This window comes from Periophthalmus magnuspinnatus, chromosome 5 (genome assembly GCF_009829125.3).
Source record: "Periophthalmus magnuspinnatus isolate fPerMag1 chromosome 5, fPerMag1.2.pri, whole genome shotgun sequence".
NCBI lineage: Eukaryota > Metazoa > Chordata > Actinopteri > Gobiiformes > Gobiidae > Periophthalmus > Periophthalmus magnuspinnatus.
The window spans coordinates 27968700-27984257 of record NC_047130.1 but is presented as its reverse complement, the minus strand read 5'-3'; the positions used below and the strand labels follow the sequence as shown (position 1 = coordinate 27984257).

Sequence of the window (15558 nt, the reverse complement as noted above, 5' to 3'; positions counted from 1 at the left end):
TCTTTTTCTTTCTTTTACAAGAAATAGTTAAAGATACATTTTCTTAAAATAAATGATCATACACCTGGTTGGTTGTCTGGATACCAGAAAAATAATAATAACTTGAAACAACTATACAAGTATTGTATATATTATAATATATACATGTAAATGTATCTTAATTTATCCACAGGAAAAATGCTCAAAACTAGAATGTATTGCTATAGTAAAACAAAAACTAATCAGTCATTTCTTTCATGGCATATGTTAACATATACCTTACAATGACAATAGTCAATAAAGCTGTGTGTGTGTCCCTCAGTTGTCCAGGTATGAGCCATAGTAAAAAAAAAAAAATCAAATCTGTCAACTGGACAAAAAGTTGTCGCCGTGAAAACGTTTCACTGTTCATCTAAGCTGCTTCTTCAGTTCAGGTCAGATCACTGCTGGACACTGCGTCATATCTGCACTGTCTGTTTACTGTTTACTGTGTGTCTTCACTCCTACAACTTTTTGTCCATTTGAGACATGTGATTTTTCTTTTACTAATAATAGATAACACAACTCCACACAATTCATACTTACTTTCCCAAGGCAAAACATTCCAGTTTGACCACAGATTCCTTCGCAGCAGGAACAGAGTCGGGAAAATGGACCTCAATTTTGGGTTCGTACTCTCCCATTACGCCTACAAAAGACAGAGGAGAGACGAACAAGGGTTGAGATGAATGATTAACTGCACAGACCAGCGCCATGTTGGATCAAAGCGGCTCGTAGCATGGCAGCAAAGAGGTCAAATCTTTATGAGCGCTCGGCATCTGTGACCACTGCAGGGACACGACTGGAGACCAGAAATCAAAGAGCTTATAAAAGATTCAGGCGGCTCATCAAGGAGGATTGCACAGAGCAGATTTATCACCTATGCCATCTGACTTCATTTATGACTATTTATATTCATCACGCTACAGATTTTTGGGTTGAGGAGTTTTCTGGCATTTTAAACACCCAATTAGAAGTTTGTATTTGTAGTTTTATGCGAAATAAAGTTAATATTTAGAACAGACGAGGTGCATTTATCAGATAATTAAATAACTGAACAGAATTGACAGAAAAATGAACGAGAAGTTTTGGGAATTTTGAACTTTTTGGCTGGTGGTGTCCAATGCTTTTCTTTCTTTCCCGCACTCAAGGATGACTGCCCCTACAAAGCAGGACGGAACAAGTATGTAGCGAGCAATTTTGCGTATTAAAGGCAAAAAAACATTCCTTTTCACACGTATTTTTATGAAAATCTACTCAAGGACGTGTTTTTAGTTTGGATTTCTTATTGCCAAACATTTTTAAAGAGGTGACTAACCAAAATTGAGGTCAAACATTTGGCTTTCAAGTTTGTGAATAGTGTTTATTAGCACACTCGATCTGTGATGTTGATCTGCACAAAAACAAGAAATTTCCAAGCGCACTTTTCTCACTGGAAAAATTGCTCTGTATTCTAAAAGGGAAAATGTCTCTTGAACCACATGGTGCCTGTTGTTATTGCTTTATTCAAATGGTACACGGTTTGTTTTTTCTGCAGAAATGTTGGTTATTGTCTACGCTGAAAATTCGGGCTCGTTTTATAGTCTCATTCACACGTGTTTATAGATTGAAACTGTGAAATCTGAACTGAAATCTGCTGAAACTGTAAATAAATAATGATAGTTTATTCATAATCACGTCATAATTGGGGTCTGATACGTAAAAATGGTCAAACTAATTTGAGTCCATAAGCACAAAAAATAAACTAAAATAAAAGCATTTCCACAAAGCATTTCCTGTTGTTCCTGTTCCTTTGGCTAAAATATTTCATACTGTGACAAATATATCATATCTATCTCATATCAGTTTAACTTTTATTTGCCTGGAATCATACAAAAGACGTTTCACCTCCAGAAAGTTACACACTGTTGCTTTAAAGTAGCTCTAACTTCGAAGAAAAGGGTCAGTGTGTTGGTTAACTGGTATATTTTGATGTGTATACAGTGGTCCCTCGTTTATCGTGGGGGTTACGTTGTAAAATAACCCGCAATAGACGAAATCCGCAAAGTATCAGCTTTATTTTTTTCAAATATTCTGTTTTTTGCTATAAAACCCCTCACCACACACTTTATACACTTTTCTCACATAGGCATTAACATTTCCTCACATTTCTCTCTCATTTAAACACTCTAAAAGTAAAAAAAAAGAAAATAGAAGTGAATTTCTTTTGATAGTCGATAAATCGTTTTGTTTTTTATACAAATCACAAAACACAAAAATAATCATGACTGTTGTCGGGTAGAAGAAACCCTGTAGGTGACACTTATACTGGATGTGTCTGAATGTCCGCACTACGCTGTATTCCCTACAGGGGGCGCTAACCATTTTAGCACTGTCCGAATGTTCAGTCAGTGAGAAAATAGTGTGTTCAAAATTTCCCATAATGCACCTTGAGAAGCAGTGGGCATCAGTGGTCACTAGACTGGGGTTTGTCAGGGAGAAAACTTGCAAACATACAGCACTTTAGAGTCACACTGCGATCAAACAATTTGGCTGAACAGGAGACACGGCACGGAGGAAACTGATGGACAATGGTCTACAGTCCCTTAGCCAATCAGGACGCAGAACACAGTGCACGTTCAGACGCTGTAAAAAATCCGCAAAACCCGAGACCGCGGAAGGTGAACCGCGATATAGTGAGGGACAACTGTACTATTTAAGTGTCCAGATAGACCTACATCACCAAAACGAACACTACCACGTTCAGAACAGTCACCGTACCATCACTCCTCAGGACCAGCGGCGTGGGCGAGCTGAGCATCCTCTCCCTGGTCACCGTGTTGTTCACCACGCACGTGTAGTTCCCCACGTCCGACGGCTCCACTTTGGCGATGTACAGGCTGCCCGTCTCCTGAGAGATGAAGCGCCGGCTGTCTTGTTGTACAAAGTAGGGGTATTCGTTGAAGATCCAAGCAAATGTCAGCTCTGGAAGGGAACGATAGCGAGAGATAGTGAGAGGACGGATACATGCTGAGTCTCAACTTTTGCACATTTGATACATCAGGCAGAGATGGCGAGGACAGATGAATTAAAAAGAACAGATCCTGCAGTGCTATTAAAACTTTAGCATATCTCGTCATATTCTTTTTTTTTTTTTACTTATCGGGGCTTCCTTTGGGCATAAGAAACAGCTATCAGTGCAGAAGAATTGGCTGGACTTCAGGAAAGAGAGCGAAACAAATGCATTAGAGCGCGTCAATGGTCCTCCCCTGACGCTGCCGTTCTGAATTCCCACAGCATCTCACGGCTTACATCATATGATTATTTAAACACGCAATATATTAATAACACATTGCAGTAAATAGGGATTATGTTGCAGTTAGGGATGGATTTATGAGTGAGGGGTTACTGCTACAGAGGTTACGCAAACTAATTGGTATACAACATCGAAACCCTACTGTTAGAGTGGAATTCTGGCGTGCAATTGGATGATGCAGACTTCTTAATTAGCCAAAACTTTATTATTATTATCATTATTATTATTTTTAAAGGGAACAGAACCGCTACAAATCATATAAGCAAGTATTGTATTTCACCTTATTTATTTGGCACAAAGTCAGTTTATTTGTGAGGATCTTGAAGGACAAAGCAAAACAAAGTCACGTTGTCGTAAGTCTTGAAAATCAGATGCTAATCGATGCTAAAACTAGTATCGAAACTGGGTATTCATTTGAGCAGGTGTCGATACTAAAATAGTCACGTTCACAGGCCAGAAATGAAGCTTTCCTGAACAGTTTTAGAATGATCTTGAGTTGTATCAGAACAAGTATAAGACACATAGACTTGTATACGCCCATGGACCACATAAAGGGATTACATAAATATAAGGCCAGAGGGGAATATAAAAGAAACAAATGTCTTTTCCGTACTGTAAGTCGCACTTATCGCACTATGTGTTATGTTAGTGGTTATCTGATTAACTGTTAATATCTTGCGTGTTCAGTTCTGTCTGTGCTTCATGTAGCTGAATAAATATAAATGTGTTATGTTAGCGTGCTGTACTGATATTCAGCCTGTTGTTCTCTGTTTTAGTGTCATTATTATAATTTGCCTTTAAAGATAAAATGTCTGTTCTTGGTCTCGGATTTTGTAAAATAAATTTCCCCCAAAAATGCCACTTATACTCCGGTGCAACTTATATATATATGTATTTTTTTTCTTAATTTTTATGCCTTTTTTGGCTGGTGCGACTTATACTCCAGAGCGACTTATAGTCCGGAAAATATAGATACATCGAGTTAATGTTGAAAATGATTTATTATGTAAATAAAGAATGTGTTTTGAATTATCATCATGGAATCAGTATTGAGTATCAAGTCTCTTTCTAAGTATTGATTTCAAGTTTAAAATTTCAGTATCATGATAACTATAAAACAAAGTCAAACTATCTGTGCTGAAACTAGTAGGTGAGATGCTATTGTGGTGTCAGATCGTCTGACAAACACCCTGTGCTGTTTTGTAAGTCATATCATGATCAGAACTGCCACTCAACTGTTCTGAATGATGCTCTGGTGCAGAGTTAGACAGTCTAGGAGTGAAAAAGTGCACACAGTGACAGCCAATCACACTTGAGGCCTTGGCCTTGGTCCAGGTGTAGCTTCACGGATGCACAATCTCGTCTGATTAGCCAAGCAAAAGCCAGAGTTCGCAGTCAGCATGTGAACTATACAGCTGAAATGAGCTGTAATTGAGCTGGACAAAGCAACTGTTAGCTAGTGCAACTAAACAAAACACTTATGACAGTGCACGTGACCAAGATGGAGGTTCAATTCTAGCCATTCAAAAATGGCACCCCCAAAAAAAGTCATTATACAGTGGTCCCTGGTTTATCGTGGGGGTTAAGTTCTAAAAATAACCCCCAATAGGTGAAATCCGCAAAGTATCAGCTTTGTTTTTTACAATTATTCTTTATGTTTTTGGCTGTAAAACCCCTCACCACACACTTTATACACTTTTCTCACACAGGTATTAACATTTTCTCACATTTCTCTCTTGTTTAAACACTCTCAAAGTTCAAACCTTCGTAGGCGTCTTTGTCGGTGCAGAACGTTTCATCAACATTGTGTTTTTTGTCGGGGAGAAAACAAATTGCAAACATACAGCACTTCAGAGTCACACTGCGATCCAACATTTATGTAAATTTGTCTGAACACATTCTGTACTGTACAGGAAACACGGCACGGAGGAGACTGATGGACAATGGTCTACAGTCCAAAACAGCCAATCAGGACGCAGAACACAATGCACGTTCAGACGCTGTAAAAAAGCATGTACAATTGCACTAACAAAATCCATGAAACAGCGAGACCATGAAAGATGAACCATGCTATAGCTAGGAACAACTGTACATGCATGAAAACAGACATTTGGGACTAAGCAACACTACTATATAGACAATTTTTACAGTCTTAAAAATGTAAAAAAACAGAATTAGTTCATTTTAAACAGTTTCCTCACCTATCTAACCCTTTCCGAGCATCCTAATTACTCTCTGCAATGACTTTTCAAATGCTTTTCACAACACTCAGAGACCAGAGTGGAGTTTTGCCATGACAAAAGCTAGCAACAACTAACATGCCAACGTGCACTTCCTGATTATCAGACAATACAGGTGCATACATAGCTGACATATTTTGACCTCAAGAGCTGCTTATATAATATCTCTTTACTGAGGCAGGACAAATTTAGCTGAAATACGTGGAAAAACATCAGGAACGGGGTGTCAGAGAGTAGAGATAATTAGGATAGAACACAAACAAGATGGAATTAATAAATATAATCAAGTTCTCCAAAATGAAATCACAAGCACGTCACAATTGAAGAACTATTGATAAGTTAAGGACACTGGAGACTATTGAAAGAGCTTGTCTACAAATGTGACTGATTGCATGAAAATAATTTGACTCGCAATCGGCGCGTCGTCCGTTAATTATAGTGTTTTAATTTGGAACACGCACCATCTGGACACCTGACACCTCTGTTGTCAGTGGTCACGCTTCACGCTTAGCTTTGCCTCAAATGACACGTCCTCTTCACTGTATTAGAACAGATTGAATGTGGACTTTTAAATCACGACTCCGCTGTCACTATCCTTCAGTTTGTAGCAGCGCCGCGGTGGCTCCAGTCAGAAGGAGCAAAATCAACCGGCACCAGAAGGGACAGGTTGCTGAGTTGTGCTAAATGCGACGCTGAATGCAAACCTGGCAAGGGGTGAGAATAATAAAGACACAAGTGGCGTTACGGTCCCATTTTAGTCGTGTGCGCTATGTTTACAGACTGTATATATGAACGGACATACTGTAGCTAACCGGCTAGCCTCTCCGCTCCGACTGGCTCCACTGACTATGCCTCTAACTCACTTTTTTATTGAAAAACTGACGCCTCTCTCCATAACCGCTCCAGTCAGGCTCGTCATTTTCGTCTTAAAATGTTGGTATTAACCCGCTCGACGTGATCCCGGTATTACTTCGCTATTGTGTCTGTAAATCAAAGTATGAACATTAATAACAGACAAATCAGACGCCTTTTTTCCCAGAGGTCGATCCCGCTAGCGTTAGCAGCAGGTTTGATTGACAGAGTGGCTAATTTGTTTTAAATATAAATGTTGCAGGAATGTTACTGAAAGGGCCTTTTGATTGTCAGCCCCAATAAATAATCGTATAGTGTTTGGATTAGTATTTGACTAGTGCCAGGGCTCATTAACGTTTATTCTATGTGGATAATTTTGGTGATATCCGTCAGATCAGTTTAATTTACTTTACATAGACGTTTGAAGCTACAATATAACAAGTTAGACACAATCAATTGCTTGTTGACTTACAGAACTGAAGCAGAAGTTTATTTCCTTTACACATGTGCTAAAGTAAAAGCGAAATCTCCAAACTAATTAAGCCAAAAAGCTAATTAAGCCTAATACAAGCACACAGACAGTTCCTCCCAGACAGGCCCACCTGTGAGCGCTGACAAACTGTTCTGTGAAGTGAACTCATTGTTCCAGCACAGCACAGGCGGCTGTTACAGGAGGCAGACATGCATGACACTGTGCACCGTCCTGTTCAGACAGCCACACCTGTAACCAGTGACACACAAACACTCGCTTCTAATTTAAAGATGAAACAATTGTGCTAAAGTGAAGCTGATGCTGGTATTATTTGGCCTTATGGATTCTTTAGAGTTTAGACTGGAAGACAAATGTAAATTAGGTGTGTTTGTGTGATTATCCTGGATAGGTTTAGCTTGTATTGATGCATTCAGGGCCGGTCCTAGCTTTCAGGGGGCCCTAACCTGAATTTGTCTCTGGGGCCCCCGGCAGCGGATGTATCCTGACTCAGCTGATGGTGATTCACTCTTGACAACATTATGACTCTGCTCTCATCACCTTGACCAATTGTATTTGTGTTTATTTGACCAACATCAGACTGAAAACGTCACAACTACCACAGTCACAAGAACAGAACACAAACATATAAGGGAATGGTCAAGATTTTTTAAATTCTAGACATTTTTTCTTTGTTTCCGGTAGATTTTAATGTGTTCCAGTTAGCAACAGTGGGCTTAAATTGACATTATGTCGGGTCCTTGCACTGGTGTAAACACATAGCTGCCCTCACCTCTGCCCGACTCAAAAACAAATGCAGCAGCAGTAGATATTTTGCTACTGTAGATATAAAACAAGAGGGAGGGATAGAGGGATATTTAGGCTGCTGCAAACACATAAGCCCTGTGTCCAATAAAACTTGATATATTATATTATTTTCAATATAAACGCAAAAACTTGCGGGCCCCCTGGTGGCGTCGGGGCCCTAACCAGCTGCTCAGTCTGCTTATACACTGGACCGGCCCTGGAGGCACGTTACCACTAGCATAACTGCATATGATAATACTAAAGAGTCTGTTATTGTTCTGTGCAGAAAATAACATTCTATTGCTCGAGTTTGAAATGTTCGGATTGTGACAGCACTGCGGTAACTACAAAATTAAATAAATTGAAAATATCTCGCTGACACGCTTTGGATTTCAGTTTCGCAAATAACAAACAACACTCATTTATTCTTCAAAACTCTGATTTGCGATCAAAAGTGCAGCTATTGTGCGTTTTCAGTATCTCTTTCAAAGTTTCACAGTAATAGAAATCACTTTGTTGACCTCTAAAAATATTGCTTTCTTCAACATTTTAGTTTCCTTTCCCTTGAATGTTATTGGCCTTGACATGGACACCGCCTCTGATATCTTGCAAAATACACCGCAGATAAGATTGAGGGAGGAATATAGACAGGCCAAATTCAACCTGACGGATCACACTTTCCCTCACCTCCGAAAATATGGCAAATCACAATAGCAGCCCGGTTACATCAGGCAGCAGTGTATAAGCCGGTGTAAAAGGGGAGAGCTGTCAAACTATATTTCACACGCCGAGCACTGACCCATTATCCCATAGAGCGGCTGTACAAAGCAAACCTTTCTCTTGTGAGCAAAATTGGATGTCCCTCTGCGTGCGCTATTGAGACACGCACAGCAGCCTGAATCCGCACAGTCCCTTTTGTTAGCGCTAAATCTAACACTACATCTCCATCTCCTCTTCAACGCGCAATCAAAGCATCTGTTTTGCATGGGTGGAGGTTCGTGTTTACGTTATCGAGCCTCGTCCGCTTAAAGAACGCTCCGCTTCAATCAGGATATACAGAAATCGCCGGGAAGGGGGTTTTGTTCGGCGCGGAATATGTTACGTGAAAGGTGATTATTAAAGACACGAATAGAAACGAGCAGATTAGGTTAGGAGTGGGAAGTACTCCGCAATCAAACGTTGCCATGAGAAACAGTAAATATTTGAATCGAGTGGTTTATTATACACAAGGTAATATTCATCTTACCTCCAGAGTGTGCAGGTGGGCCGCAAAGCAAGACCACTCCCTGGCCTTCACGCACGTTCACCGCGCTCCGCACCATCTGTGTTTTGAAAGCATCAAGGTCTGGAGAGAGGACACAGGGAGAAATGAAGTAAGGACAGGTTCTGAACACAGTTAAGGCCAAATCGAAATGAATACAGTTAAGCTAGCGAGGTTAGGAATCTCAGCTCACAGAAAGAAGGTGTTGAAGTTGCATGAGGATTTTAGTTGAGTTTGCATGTAAAATACACATTTTTCTTAATAATTGTTTCATCACAAATCATATACTGCGTGTTGAAGGACCAAATGTGCTGTAATAGTCAAAAATATATAGGACAGGATAAACAGAAGAAAGGATTTGAGCTATATCAGTGTAGTATTTGAGTAAATGGAGTGTGATGTGATACTCATGTTGTGATGTTGTGATGAAGTATTTTATTTTTAAGTGTACTGTATCTTTTTTTTTTTACTTTATGCATGCCCTTATTTGTACTTATTCAGTTTTTTTTTATGTTGCACTTTATCACCGAAGAGAGTTCCTAGTTCGTGAGCTGTGTTTACTGACAATGGCAATAAAAACTCTTCTGATTCTGAAGAAAATATTCGTATTGTATGTCTTGAAATGCATTTGATTTGTGTGAGTGTGTCAGACCCAGACCAGATATTAACATGTGTGAAGGGTCTGTCCCATCCTCCAGGAAACTCGTTGTTGTTGTATCTGTGTAAGTGTAAAAGTTCATTATCATATGGGTGTGAAACAAAACGACGGAGCAGGAGAGACTCGGGGGGGCGGGAAGATACCAGTCTGTGTCCAGGGCAGGTCTGCGCCAACAAAGAATTAACCTTTTTCTGCATTTCAAAACTCACCGGGCTTTGCAAATAGATTACCTTTTCATCTAGAATTGTAATTTTTCCACAACAGGAGTTAATATGATTAAATGAGAGGCAGGAACAGGACCACGCCTCACCCTCGTCCTGCTCCACACTCCACTCAACCACACCTCGAATTACCCAGAAGCTCTATTTATACAAGCCTATCCCAGCAGCAGCGTCTGTCTCCGCTCTCTCGACCCCTCCTCCCCAGCCCGAGTCTCTTGTTCATCTTTTAGCCTGAGGACCTCACCATCTACAGAGAGGGAGGGCCCCGAACCGCTCGAGACAGGACCCCCATCCCGAGTCTCTACGCAGCCTCCACATCTAATCAGAATTCAATAAATATCTTTATCTTATACCAGTGTTGTGGTGTGGTCCTTGCCTTACTGAACTTTGCAAAAGATTCACAATTTGTGTCATTTCTTTGACTTAAAACGTGAATAAATTAAGCTTAGAACAATTTGTCAAAACTTTGTTGCACAGAAAACGCCTTTGAAGTTACAACGTTCTGGAATCAAATAAATGACACTTTTTGCAGATTTGACAGTGTTTCCAGGTGATGGCTGAAAATAAAAAAATCAAATAAGAATTAGTTTTGCGAGTAGTGTTTAGCCTGAGAAATGATTACTCCAGATGCAGATGGAAAGTAGCAGTAGCTAAATCTGGTACAAATCATCTCTTCTTTTGTAAGATTAATGAGTTTGTGCGTGGTCCCTGACAAATAAAGAAGAAAGAATGAAAGAACTGTGGCACTTTCAACAGAAAAGCTCCATAAAAATCCAGCCAAAAAGGTATGTCCTGCAATGTTTCAAATGTCTTTGTGTGAAATGAAACCCAGAACATAAAGAATCACATAGTAATTCATTATATTGGTAGAGTTCAGTCATTTAAAGCTCAATACATCTTATAGGAAGAGATTGAAGAAGTTTTGGGGGTGATGCATATAAATCCATGGGACATTTTCCTTCCTCGATTTACTGAGGCGAGCTTTTGAAGTTACATTTGGAGCTCTGAGATTTTAATAGGTCATCATTGATCGCCCTGGGACACGTCTTGACAGCATCCGTTTGCTTTCAAAAGGTTGCTGATGAAATAGATGAATGCGTTTTCAACACAACTGCTTTGCAAAAGGATGGGATTAAGCCGAAACTGGAGAGAAAATTCTACCTCCCAAACAGGGGGAAGTGTGCATGACAAATGACAGTCTGCAGTGCCAGCAGCAATAACTAACATCGTTATTAAATCTGCTGTAATCTCAAACTTAAAAGCATTAGCCTCCCCATCAATACCCTCAGCACAATTTATCCACTGCAAATGAATGAGCGGTCGCTGGCAGACAAAAGCTAAACCTGGGATGATAAAGTGGTCCCAGTGTGTGTGACGGATGCCGCAGTCCCCTCTCTGCTCTGTCTGCACCCTCTGGCTAACAGCCTGGAGAGAGCCCTCCAAACACCAACACAAGAAAGTCGCTGTGACCGATAAGGGAAATTAGGAGGAGGGAGATTATGAAGAATGTGGGACAGAGTGTTGCTAAGATTAATGAGCCTCTCTCTCGTGACCGCAGTGGAGGGGAAGCAGCCATGTCAGGACAGGGCACAGCAAAGGGCCACCGGAGGAGAGGGTGCATACATGTATTAGAGTCAGAGGAGATGTCCTTCAGATTACACCGGGCCAAACAGACACGCCCATTGGTGTTGTGAAGACGTCAGATTAGCAGTATCATTCACTGGAAAACCCTATTGCAGACAACTGAATAATTGTAAAATAAAAAAAAGAAATATTAATAAAAAAATATAAATAAAATAAAAAATAAATAAATAAATACATAAATAATAATAATAATAATAATAATAATAATAATAATAATAATAATAATAATAATAATAATAATACAAAAACAATTTTAACATAAAAATAAATAAATAAAACTATTAAAAATAAATTAAAAATACGTACAAATTTTAATAAATAAATAAATAAATGCTTTTTGTGACACCATAATACTGAACCGAAATTATGCCGCTGACACAATAACTCAAGAGCAGAGCAGCATTTAAAACACAAAAAAACTCTTGTAAATGTACAATATTCATAAGCTGTAATAAATAAACAGCAGAATGAAAGACTTTAGTACTTAGTTTGCGTCTGTAGTGAGTCATAGAAGTTATTTATTTAACCTTTTACTGCTTAAATGTAATCATATTGCTGCAAAGAAATACCGCAACGCAAATGTACACACAATAAATAGTGAAAAATATAAATAGTGAAAAAAAATATTGCCCCAGCTTTCATATACTGAACGATAAGTTGATATAGTAATTATCCTGACAGGTTTATCTGATTGTGATTTAGCTTCCATATTCACCAACGATAACCCATCGTATTTAATTGGTTTTCATTGCGGTACAACTGTGATTCATTGTAGGCCACTCCTGGGGCTATGGCTCAGTGCAGGAGACCGTGCCATCCTCTTCTCCGGATCCTTGAGAGAAGAAGAGTAATGGGCTTCATTGGCGTGAACTGACCACACATTGTAACATGGACAGCTAGGGGCAAAGCTCAATATAGCTGCGGCCATTTCTGTGTAAGCGCTGCCTCTGCCCCTGTAAACTCAACCAGAGATTACAGAGAAGGGGTATTATAAGATACACAACAATCGGTCAGAGCAATTTTAGTTTCGCTTTGTGCAAATGGCTCCTTGAAACAGTCAGATTTGGTGTAAAAAATGTTATTTTTTATCACTTTTTTAATGCTTACGACTGAATGATGTACGATTTGATGAATTCAGCTCAACTATTATGTCTCCCATTTAAATTAGAGATGCATTAATACCAATCCTTGCATCAGGTATCAGCTTGAGTCCTGAAAAATACTGCATAGATAATAGAAAGTGGACAGTTGATATCATAAATGGGGCTACAAGCTTCAATAATAAAATAATCTATTGGTTGTTGTTGGCACAGAATGTCTCATAATGATTGATCTTTTATTTTTTCAAGGCTGTTCTGCTGATAAATACTTATAGCCAAAGTAAAAATAACTGTATCGGTCCTGAAAAAGCTGGATCGATGCATCTCTAATTAAAATACCCAGCATCTCTGCAAGCTAATGGCAATTTATGGGTCTTGAATTGATCTGTAAAAAGGAAAAACCAAACGAAACAATAACCAACTGTGCACAATATGGATGCAACTTGTACTTTCCAAGGCCAGTACTGCACATACTATATGAACCAAAAGCGGTACTGCAGCCTACATGACAGCTAGTTACCAAACACTCCCTGTGAGCGGTGGACGGCGATCCTACAGGTTGTGACATTTGGAAGACAGGCAGCTCCAGATAGCGGTCGGTACATTTGCCTGCGAGCCTCATTACGTCGAAGCACAACGTATCAGCTGCGGTCATCTGGTCCACCTCCCTCACTGTGCATTAGACTGGACCATAAATGTCAAGAGGCACTGCTCCTCGGCTCGGCCCCCACAAGTGAGATTCATTACTGGGCTGCGGGGATAATGACAGTCCATCTCCTGAGAGGAAGTGGAAGGCTCTCTATCCTCAGAGCAAGATCAATAGAGTGGGCCTGCGTGATCAAGGATAGATAGGTGGCTCTGCACTATCTGCCTGTGTAAGGTAGACCCCACTCCGAGCGCTGCATTCCAACATTTTCTGTCTTGTAAGCACTAGGCTGACATTGCAGCGGTAGTCTGTCTCTGGCTTATTGCACATGGCGGAGCAATAGCCCTGCCTGTTCAGTCTGTTCTATCTTATAAAATGACTGATAATCATACAACTAAAGGGCAGTGTTGGCGTAGGCGAAAAGACTGGCAGGTCTATATAGGGCTGGGAATGATACCAGTGCCTTAACGACAGCCGCTTTTCGATATCGGTTCCTGAACAGTTCTTTTTTTTGGTGCCTGTATAATCCATATTTTAAAACATAGTACTAGGCTATACATAAACTACACTGTCTGGCCAAAAAATAAGTCGCCACGTGGATTTAACTAAGCAAATAGGTTGGGGTTGCTGCAGTTGGTCTGGTCTAGGGTCAGCAACAGTCTGACACCTGAATATACTGAATGACCAGGTTATTCCATCAGGGGATTTTTTCTTCCCTGATGGCACGGACATATTCCAAGATGACAATGCCAGGATTTATCTGGCTCAAATTGTGAAAGAGTGGATCAGGAGCATGAACACAGAGAAAGACAGAGAGAGAGGGAGAAGAAGGGAGAGAAAGGGAGGCTGAGAGGGAGAGAGGGGGAGAGAGAGAGAAAGAGGGAGAGAGAAATAGAAGCAGAGAGGGAGAGAGAGGGAGGCAGAAAGAGAGAAATAGAAGCCGAGAAAGAGAGAGAAAGAGAAGCAGAGAGAGGGAGAAAGGGAGAGAGAGAAGAAAGAAGAGAAAGGGAGGCTGAGAGGGGGAGAGAGAGAGAAAGCAGAGAGAGGGAGAAAACAGATAGAGAGAGAGAGAAACAGGGAGAGAGAGGGAGGCAGAGAGAGAGAGGCCAAGAGAGAGAGAGATGCACAGAGAGAGAGAGAGGAAGAGAGAGAGATGGAGGCAGAGAAAGAGAAATTGAAGCCGAGAGAGAGAGAGAGAAAGAGAAGAAGAGAGAGGGAGAAGCAGAAAGAGACAGAGAGAGAGGGAGAGAGAAAGAGAGAAATAGAAGCCGAGAGAGAGAGAGAGAGAAAGAGAAGCAGAGAGAGGGAGAATCAGAAAGAGAGAGACAGAGAGAGGGAGAGACAGAGACATCATTTTCACACATGGATTGTCCACCACAGAGTCCAGACCTTAACCCCATTGAGAATCTTTGGGATGTGCTGGAGAAGCTTTGTGCAGCGTCAGACTCGACCATCATCAATGCAACATCTTGGTGGAAAACTAATGCAACTCTGGATGGAAATAAATCTTGTGACGTTGCAAAAGCGAAATCGAAACAATGCCACAGTGAAAGCGTGCTGCTCCAACAAAGTATTAGCGTGTGTGACCTTTTTTTTTTTTTTTTTTGGCCTGGCAGTGTATGTCTCAAAACAAATACACATGTAAATTTCACTTCAGCGCTGCAGAACACATGCTTCTTGTTTTGATAAATAGCTTTACTCTTTTACTACGTGGTTACATGTGCAGAGGAGTATTACGGTGAGGTTTACGCAGACTCGTTGGGCCCCAGTCTCAGCCGGCGCCTACTTGGAACCCATTTTCTTTTCCCAGCTTTAGTGTAACAGATTATGTTGTCGTGTTATTGAGTTAGACACTTGACTTCACCCACGTGTCTGAGTGAATGTGGTGTCTTTGAGCGTCTAAATGATGTTTTATACCTTAAAGTAATATGTGTCTTGTAAATCCAATCACAGGGAAGAGTGTCTGAGTGTAATTCTCCAGTCGTCCAGGTATGATTCATAGAAAGAGAAAAAATATATTCTGTCAACTGGACCAAAAAGTGTTTAGTTTTTTTTGTCCAAATGTTTTTATCCAGTTGACAGAATAGAAATTTTTCTATCATAGGGAATAATGCATTGTTTTCAAATCACAGTTTGAAGCTATTGATTTTAAATATCTTCTTTGTTGTTTGCTTTGAATCTTTTTATCAATCACTATTTCCCATGTTTAAAGTCTCAGCCAATACAAGGCCACAATTAAACCAGCTATTAAAATCACGATCAAGTGGAATGTTGGCAAGTTTACTTCTTTCTGCCTCTTTTTTAGTGATTCTCGGATTGAAAACGATCAAACATTTGCTGTAATTTT

At 40.1% G+C, this 15558-nt stretch overlaps 1 protein-coding gene across 1 annotated transcript in view; it reads right to left on the bottom strand.

Moving 5' to 3' along the window:
• The window catches only part of cntn3b (contactin 3b), a 91444-nt gene that overhangs the window by 36190 nt on the left and 39696 nt on the right, over positions 1–15558 (bottom strand). The window contains exons 5-7 of the mRNA XM_033966278.2: positions 8928–9026; positions 2779–2982; positions 565–667 (exon numbers count right to left, since the gene is read on the bottom strand). Coding sequence (XP_033822169.1) covers positions 565–667; positions 2779–2982; positions 8928–9026 — 406 coding nt within the window. The remainder of the gene's footprint in view (positions 1–564; positions 668–2778; positions 2983–8927; positions 9027–15558) is intronic.